This window comes from Mus pahari, chromosome 13 (assembly GCF_900095145.1).
Source record: "Mus pahari chromosome 13, PAHARI_EIJ_v1.1, whole genome shotgun sequence".
NCBI classification, from domain to species: Eukaryota; Metazoa; Chordata; class Mammalia; order Rodentia; family Muridae; genus Mus; species Mus pahari.
In genome coordinates, this window is record NC_034602.1 from 1768203 (window position 1) to 1777655 (window position 9453).

The 9453-nt window shown below is 36.4% G+C and overlaps 1 protein-coding gene across 2 annotated transcripts in view; it reads right to left on the bottom strand.

The window, feature by feature from the left end:
• Window positions 1–9453, bottom strand: part of Pnpt1 (polyribonucleotide nucleotidyltransferase 1) — a 38168-nt gene that overhangs the window by 2556 nt on the left and 26159 nt on the right. For both annotated transcript variants that reach the window (XM_021210431.1, XM_029545219.1), the window contains exons 19-27: window positions 7294–7400; window positions 6406–6477; window positions 6256–6319; window positions 5722–5805; window positions 4636–4719; window positions 3388–3494; window positions 3251–3306; window positions 1012–1090; window positions 224–271 (exon numbers count right to left, since the gene is read on the bottom strand). In XM_021210431.1, the coding sequence (XP_021066090.1) occupies window positions 224–271; window positions 1012–1090; window positions 3251–3306; window positions 3388–3494; window positions 4636–4719; window positions 5722–5805; window positions 6256–6319; window positions 6406–6477; window positions 7294–7400 (701 nt within the window). The remainder of the gene's footprint in view (window positions 1–223; window positions 272–1011; window positions 1091–3250; window positions 3307–3387; window positions 3495–4635; window positions 4720–5721; window positions 5806–6255; window positions 6320–6405; window positions 6478–7293; window positions 7401–9453) is intronic.

The window sequence follows — 9453 nt, forward strand, 5'->3', positions numbered from 1 at the left end:
TTTTTTTTTTTTTTTTTTTTTTTTTTTTTGGTGATCTCCTTGAGGGAAAGAGTCTTATTTTAAACCCTTACTTAGCAAGTCTGGTTAAGGCACCCTAACTTATGAAAGCACTGTGCAGAGATACAAGTTAAAAGTGTTTATTCTACTCTTTCAAAAAGACTAATTGGAACTTGAATCACAATTTACACCTTTAAAGATAAGATAATATATAGAACACAGGTACCTGAATTTCTTGGCCAACCTCCAGTCCTAGGGCAGTGGGATGTTTAATCTGAAAAAAAGTTAATGCATTAGTTATATATAATTAATAACCACAGAAGTAAATATTTTTCCCTAAGTGAACAGCTATATTTGTTTTTCTGCAAAATCAAAAATATCAAAGTAGAAGAAAATGAAAGCTACAAAAACTCTGTAGATAAGTATTGTTGCTGCTTCAATGTCTAGCCTTTCAAATGTCTACTTAGTGTACATTGATAAACATGGACTAGGGAAGCAGCTCATTCAATGGTAAGAGTGAATAACTGAAACATAAGTGAATAGAAGAATCTAAGTGAAAGCCTATGTTTATTCTGTATACTGAAACTATTAATGGGCAAAATACGCAATTCTCAACAATTCGGTTGATTTCAATATCAATTGTTTTTAACAATTAGAAACAGTGAGATCTGGGCTGGGGAGATAGCTGAGAAGATGAGAACACTTGTTGCACAAAAATGAAGACTTGAGTTCAGATCCCCAGCATCTATAAAAAGCTAGGGACAGTTAAGCATTTGCCTGTGACACCAGTGCTGTGGGGAATGAGGAGAGACAAGATCTTTGGAGCTTGATAGCCACCAGACTAGATGAGAAATGGCAAACTGCAGGTTAGGAGAGATCAAGTTTCTAGGGAAAAAAGTAGGGAGTCCCAGAGGAGGATACTTGATACATCCTTCTGATCCTTATGCATACATGCAAGTACTCACTCAGCGCACATCCACACACATACACAAATTAATTAGACTTTCCTTTTACCTTTCGTTGGTCAAGCTGTGAATTATGAAGCAGCACTGCAGTCATGTTTGGATACAGTTTTACCATCACTCCAGTGTCTCTACAAAAAGATAGCAGCTTGCTTAAAACAGTCGTATGTGTACCAACAAATAGAATCTATGGTCTTAAAGAAGTGTGTCAAACAAATCCCAGACCATATTCTTGGATATATTTTTCTTTGTTTTTTCTGGTGACAGAGTCTCTCTCTCTCTAGTCCTTGAAATCACTCTGTAGAACAGGCTGGCCTCAAACTCAAAGAAATCCACCTGCCTCTGCCTTCTAAATGCTAGGACTAAAGGCATGTGCCACCACGCATGGCTTCTAGACTATATTCTCATGATTATAAAAATTATGACTATATAACAAATACATTTTTTCTCAAACCTCTCTCCCTCTGTCTTTCAGTTTCTGCCCCTCCTTTCCCTGTCTTCACAGTGCTTGGGATTGAACCCAAGACCTCATACATAAGACCTCTCTAATAAGCTACATATCCTGAGCCCAAATCCTTATTTTACAATAAAAAATTATGCCCTATAGTTATGAATCATTTGTGAATCAAATGACCAAGAAGGATAGAGAAAAAGAGAAACCTGTTTCTCTTCAGAATTTATGAAATTTTATTATTTTGTATTTATTTTATATATGTGAATGTTTTGCGTGAGAGTGTGTATATATATATATATATATATATATATATATATATATATATACATCCATACATACATATGCATGCATGTCTGTGTACCACATGTGTGCCTAGTGCCTGTGGAGGTCAGAGAGGACATTAGATATCCTGGACCTGCAGTTATATACAGATGGCTGGTTAGTTCTTTTTTTTTTTTCTCTAGTCTGAAAGCAACCAACTATATCGCTTATCTTTCACCTGTACTGTTAAATAGATTGTCTCATTCCCATTCTATGCCTCCCCACCCCGAAATGGTATTCTGAAGTAATTTCAGCTGATAAAAATACTTTGAGGTTGACATGGACTTGAAAATATGTATTAATTATCAATATCTATAGAAACAACGACAATGAAAAGAGAATACTATCTATGTTTTAGGCCGTTTTCAGAAAAAATTAAATTGGCAGAATATGTACTGTGAAAATAAAATATGGTAGAAACTTTGGTTTAAGGAAAAAATTCTGGCAGAAGAATTTATTATTATAGAACCAGGTTACTGAAAACATACATAATGGCATAGAAAAAAAATTAGCTTAAAAAAAAAAGGATTGTACGAGGCTGGGGATGGAGCTTCAGTTGGCACAGTACTCATACACTCAAGGCCCAGAGTCTGATTCCCAGCACTACATAAACAAGTCAAGGTAGGAGAAGCAGAAAGATCAGAAGTTCAGAGTCAGTTAGAGAGAGGGCTCAGTAATTAAGAGTACTGCTGCTTTTCTAGAGGACCTGGGTTTGGGTCTCAGCACCCACATGGCTGCTCACATCAGTATGTAACTCTAGTTCAAAGGACTCTGATGCCCTCTGCAGGCCTCTGCAGATATCACACACACACACACACACACACACACACACACACACACACACACACAGCACAAGAAATACATGTAAGCAAAATCCCCATATATATAAAACAAATAATAAGCACAACAAAACACAAAAAGGTGTGGGCTAGAGGCACAGTTCTGTGGCTAAGTGTACTTCCTGGTCTTCCAGAGAACTTAGGGTTAAATTCCTAGCACCTGCCTGGTAGCTCACAACCATCTAAAGCCAGTCCCAGGGAATTTAACACCCTCTTCCCTCTTCAGGCACTGCATGCTGAGTAGACATGATGCAGGCAAAACATGCATACACTCAAGAATAAAGAGGCCCTGGGTCTTGTGAAGATCATATGCCCCAATACAGGGGAATGCGAGGGCCAGGAAGCGGGAGTGGGTGGGTTGGGGTGCAGTGCCAGGGGAGGGTATAGGGGACTTTCGGGATAGCATTTGAAATGTAAATGAAGAAAATACCTAATAATAATAATAATAATAATAATAATAATAATAATAATAATAATAATAATATAAAAGAATAAAGAGCAAAAACAGTTCAGAGTCATTCTCAGCTACATAATGACTTTTAATCCAGTCTGGGCTAGAGACCTTGATATATAAATAAATCCCCCCCCCAGCTACTGGCATATATCTAAGTATAAAGTGAATCTGGTCTTGCAGTACAAGTCTTTTAAAAGTGAGCCCATTGTTTACTTGTAATTACCTGATTTCAGTTATTGTAGCGGTATAAACTGCTCCAAATTCTAATTGTTGCTCTTGCTGTAAAGTGTAAAATAAACCATTAGACTAATAAAGATAACAGGAAAAATAAGGAAAAACTATCATGAGATGTACACTTACATCATCTCTGCAAATTTCTGTAATAAAATCTCTTGCTTCATGCATTGCAGTAGGTGTTGGTGCAAATATGGAGAAGGTTTCTTCATCGACCTGACTAATTGTTACCCCTTTAGAATAAACACAGCGTCATGGCGAGGAGTGGGAGGGACAAAAAGAGGTGACTCAGTACATTAAAATTAACAATCTCATTGCCAAAGGTGACTAATCTAAAAACAAATATGAGGATGGGGGGGACCTCAAAGCATTGGGATTGGGTTCCTTGTACGCTTAATGTTAGTTCCTTAACTGGCATTTTACTAGGCTCTGTGGATATAATAGTAAAACATGTCCTAACATATTTTTAAGGCCAATTTTTAGGTCTTTCGTTTTGCTCTTTAATTATGACTAGAAATTACACCAGAATACTTTCATTATCTTGCTTTATCATTTTCATCCTTTAGAATGAATAGATGAATCATGTTAGTTTCTCACTCTTAACACTGGTTAAAGCAACTCTGCTTCTTCTTGTCCTTCACAAGCCCAAAATGAGTATTAGGCCATCAAAACATTGCTTCTAGAAGAAACAAAACAAAATTATTTCTGGATATATTCTTTGTTGTTGTTTTATTTTATTTTTATTTATTTATTTATTTATTTATTTATGACAGCCTTCAATATTTATTTATTTATGTATTTATTTATTTGAGACAGTCTTCAATAAATGTAGCCTTGACTATCTGTGAACTCTGGCTAGCCTTGAACTCATAGAGATCCACTTGTCTGCCCCTGAAAGCAGTATTAAAGGTCTACACTGCCACACCTGGCCTCTGTATATATATTCTTTAAACAAAAGATCCTGAATGAAACGTAAGTCAAAGCAGTAGAAGTAAGAAAGTGTAATGACCCTTTCAAGTGAAAAACTAAAACTTATTTGGGAATTTCCAATTTTAAATGTGAAAGGAGTATGATGAATTTTTGTCATCCTTTCTCTTTCATCTGAAGCAGGTCTTGCTATGTTTGTCCTCAATGCTGCCATCAAATATATCTGGATCCCTGGCATATCCCAGTACATGCTGCTTTGTCCTTTTTGAATACTGTTGAGGATCAAGACTTGGGGACTTACAAAACGGTCCCACAGAAAACGTTATACTTTTCTTCTGGTCTTTCTTTTATCTCTCAAATACTATTTCTGGAATAGCACAGTAGAGATAAATAGAAACTTACATGGTTTGGATTTAATAATACCCTCAAACTAGAGGTAACTCTTACCTGTCTCAGCCTGGAGTTTTTTTAAGTGATATCCACCAGGCCCAACGAATTTTGCTCGTTTTGATAATGGAACCTTTACTGTTTCTGAAATGCAGTGCAGACAAATATGTAAAACAGGCAAAGATATATGAACCTAAACATATGTACAAATCTTTCATTATGAACTAGGAGAAATTTGTTTGACTAATATTAATGAAAAATGTACAAGAGTATGTTTTGGGGCTGGAGAAATGGCTCAGCGGTTAAGAGCACTGACTGCTCTTCCAAAGGTCATGAGTTCAAATCCCAGCAACCACATGGTGGCTCACAACCATCTGTAATGAGATCTGATGCCCTTTTCTGGTGTGTCTAAAGACAGTTACAGTGTACTTATATATAATAAATAAATAAATCAATCTTAAAAAAAAAAAAAAAGAGTATATTCTCAAATTTAAAATTTGCTCTTTTTTCAATATACACAATTTTTTTAAAAAAATATATAAGAATACAGAAATTTTATGTATTGCGATTTTTTTTTTTTTTTTTTTGGTTTTTCGAGACAGGGTTTCTCTGTGTTGCTCTGGCTGTCCTGGAACTCACTCTGTAGACCAGGCTGGCCTNGAACTCAGAAATCCGCCTGCCTCTGCCTCCTGAGTGCTGGGATTAAAGGCGTGCGCTACCACGCCCGGCTATGTATTGTGATTTTTAATACATGTATACATGGTATAAATATATCTGTTCTCACTTGCCATATTTTTATGGAAAGAATATTTAAAAATCCTTTTTCTAGGGCTGGGAAGATAGCTGAAGTCAGAAAAGGCATGCGCTTCCAAGCCTAATAACCTAAGTTCAATCCCCAGGACTCACATGGTGGAAGGGCATAATCAACCCCCACAAGTCGGACTTTGGACATACAATATGGCACATGCATGCCCCACCTACATACACACACAAACGAATAATTGTAAAAGAAATTTTTCTTTGAAAATATTTATCAATAATGAAATGAAACTGGCTTATTTTGATACGAGAAAAATGTTTTAAAATAGTAGTAAATCTTTAAATATTAATATTATCAAGCTATTGGTAATAATTTTAATGTCTTACCTACGACTGGTCCATTTTCTTTTCTTGATGCTCGAGGTTTTGAAATCGTTTTGTTCATTATCTGCAGTATCTCCTTCTTTGCCACTAGAAGAAAAAGCAATGCAATAAAAATGTTGCTCCTCAAGTTAAGTATGATCTGAAATAGTTTGTCTGGTGTACAGTACAGACTCTAGCTCACTAATGAAAGTTCTTTATCTTCCAACCATCTTAAAAAGTTACTTCTATCTCTCACTTACTTCTCCAGACTAACTCGGAAAGCTGCTTACTCTGTAAATATTAAAATGTCACTCTTCTTTCATTTGAGTAGTCCTTGTGATCAGTAATTAATACTTGCTCATGTTAAGTTACATTGCTGCAACTCTTCTAGTTTTAATGGTGCTATGGAGCAAACTCAATTCTTTATGTATCATAGGCCAACATTCTGTCAGTCAGCTGCACTGGATTCTGAAGGCAATACTGAGTAATAAGCTTAGTGGGAGCTGTAGGTAGCATTAACAGACAGAGACGAGAGAGGGACAGGCCACACTGACTTACCTGACGCTTGTTGGATGGCTTCCATTATAATTTTAATTGGTACTCCAGGTAACTTAATATCAGCCTAATATGGAACAGCCAAAAATAAATAGTGGTCCATGCCATTATTTAAATATTTAAAACATGAAACAGGATGGTTTTCAAAAATACCTGTAATGCAGTTATTCCTTTATTTGTACCAGCTATTTTGAAATCCATGTCACCATTATAATCTTCAATTCCCTTCAACAATTTAAGAAACCACAGTAAACTTTTAAACAAAACAAAATTCACCCATAGTCACTGTAGAAGAATTTCAAATTCTAGCTCTGGGAGTAAGCTGCATCCTCTAACGTTAAATGCAAAGAGCCACCTCTGCTGCTTCATTGCTGCTCCATCGCACAGAGCTTGTCACTGTAAATATCACTTTATGTTTAGCTCATGCCTGTTTCTAAAAATACATAAAAGATTAATTTAGAATTAACCCTAAGGACCCATTCTGGATAAGAATGTAGTAATACATATCCTTTAAAATCCAAGGCAAACAGAGGAAGTAAATACTGCTCTCTATTCCTGAAATTAAGTGGTTCTCAACCTTCCAAATGCTGTAAGCCTTTATTTAATACAGTTAGTTCCTTATAGTGTGGTGATCCCCAACCATAAAATCATTTTCATTGCTACTTTATATCTGTAATTTTGTTACTATTATGAATCATAATGTAAATATTTGTGTTTTCTGATGGTCTTGTGTCTTCTGATGGTCTATAAAAGGAACATTTAACCCCCTCAAAGGGATTGTGACATACAGATTGAGAACCACTGTTCTAGGCTGAGGCTTCTATATGTCTTTATTATTATTATTATTACTATTTTTTTTAATTTTTTATTTTTTGAGATAGGGTCTCCTCACATGATTCAGGTTGGCCTGGGTCTTGCTATGTAGTGTTAAGTTAGACTAGGACTGTCATCTTTCTGCCTCAGCCAATGAAGGTATGTGCCTGGTCTAAGCATGTACTTTTAGATATACTTGTAAATATTTTAAACTGGGAATATACTTGCCAGAATATCTGTTAGCAAACGATAGTCTTCTATTTCACCTTTCTCTGGATTGTTTTTGGTAACCAATCCCACTGCTACACCTGCAACAGCAGATGAAATTGGGACTCCTATAATTAATAACAAAAAAGGTTTGTATATTATGTATGTAGTAGCATAAAACAGTCTGAAGTTCTGTTGACTTTATTTTAATATAAGAAGATGGTGTTCTCTAAAACATCAAATTGAATTGAAAAGGCCCTATCTCAGTTCATTTTGATTCTTTAATAATGTAAATACCTACCATAAATAATAAATAAAAACAATACCTGTAAAGCAACAGGTAATTATCTATACTTGGCAAAAACCCAATGGAACAGACTTTTATCTATGCTCTGCTATTTTGCTTTTGGTTCCTTCTTCTAACTCTATACTTGTTAAATTTTCTAAGTCTGAACCTTTCAGTTCACCTCCCCAAAGCAGCCTTCTAGGAAATTTGTGTATACAACTATAAATGTAATTATAATCTTTAAATACTTATTTGTGAGAAAAATGTTATGTACATTATCTGATATCTTGCCCTTTTTAATTCATAACAAACCTACAGCACACTAATCCCCATATATGTAATAAATAAATAAACATTAAGAAGTACGTATCTATCTTTCCTTTGTTATTTTGAGATAAGATTTTACTATATAGCTTGATATTGTGTTGTCTCAAACTCACATTCTTCTTGCCTTAGCCTCTCAAAGTGCTATGGTCACAGGTATGCACTACTGTGTATAGCTACAAATCAATTTAAACAAAGACAGGATCTTTCTGTGTAGACCTGGCTGGCCTTGAATTCACAGAGATGTGTCTGCCTCTGCATGTGGATGACATAAGAAGGCATTGGATTCCCTGGAATTAGTTATAGATGGTTATAAACCACCATATGGGCATTGGGACCAAATCCAGGTCCTCTGAATTAGCAACAGTGAGCCATCTCACCAGCTCCTACAATGGTATCTTAATTGCCTACTCTTTCCACCTGATCTTTTGGCCAAGGCCTAGATCTGCTTAGACAAACTTTCCTGGAGTTCTCTATCAAAACAGAATCTAGTTAAGTAAATAATAAAATATAAAACCCTTTAAGTTCTCCATAACCTGATTTTGTATTTGTGTTTGTTGTGGTGATGGGATACTTACAGCAAATGCTCCTGCATGCTAAGCAAGCAGTGTATCACTATTATACCCTCAAGCTGGAGATTTGTTATTTTAAAAGATTTTTAAATTGTAAGTATGAATGTGTATGCTTGGGGACCATAAGAGGGCATCAAATCCTTTGGAGCTGATTGTTTTACTCAGAAGTGAGTGCTGGGAACCAAAATTAGGTTCTAGCTACAAGGTGGGTGTCCTAAAATGTTTTGGACACGGAGGTGGTTAGAATGAGAATGTCCCTCATACGCTCAGTATTTAAACACCTCATCCTCAATTTGTGATGCTGTTTGGGGAGCTGATTAGACTATGCTGCAGGAAGTATATCAACGGAGGCAGGCTTTTAGAGTTTACAGACTGGCCCCACTTCCAGTTTGTTCTTTCTGCTTTGTTTGTGCCATTGAACATGTGATCTCTCAGCTTCCTGTTTCTGCAGCCATGCTTTTTCATGCGTCACGATGGACTCTTTTATCTGTCTGGAATCATAGGCTAAAGGGAATTCTCTAGTTTGCACAAGTTGCTTTGGTCATGGTGTTTTATCACAGCAACAGAAAAGTAACTAATATAGATAGTATACATTCTGTTCCTAGAGATTCAGTGCTCATAATGAGTCTACTCAACTTATATTAAACAAATTGCTTAAGGTGAACATGATGGCTCATGCCTATAATCCCAGCACTTGGGAAGTGAAGGCAAGAGAATCAGGAGTTCAAAGTCATCCTTAGCTATATATACTCAATTGGAGGCCAGCCTAGGATACATGGAATCCTGTCTCAAAATACAGAACAAAAACCCATCCCAAATAAATAAATAAATGAATGAATAAACAAAGGGATGAAGAAATGGCTCAGTTAAGAGCATTTGCGAGTCCCCAGGCTGATCCGGCACCGGCACCTTTCCCCGCCCGAGGAGGGGTGTTCGCCTGGAGGTAGCCCCCCGGCATCCAGCGCCTTTCCCCACCCGAGGAGGGGTGTGCGCCCGAGA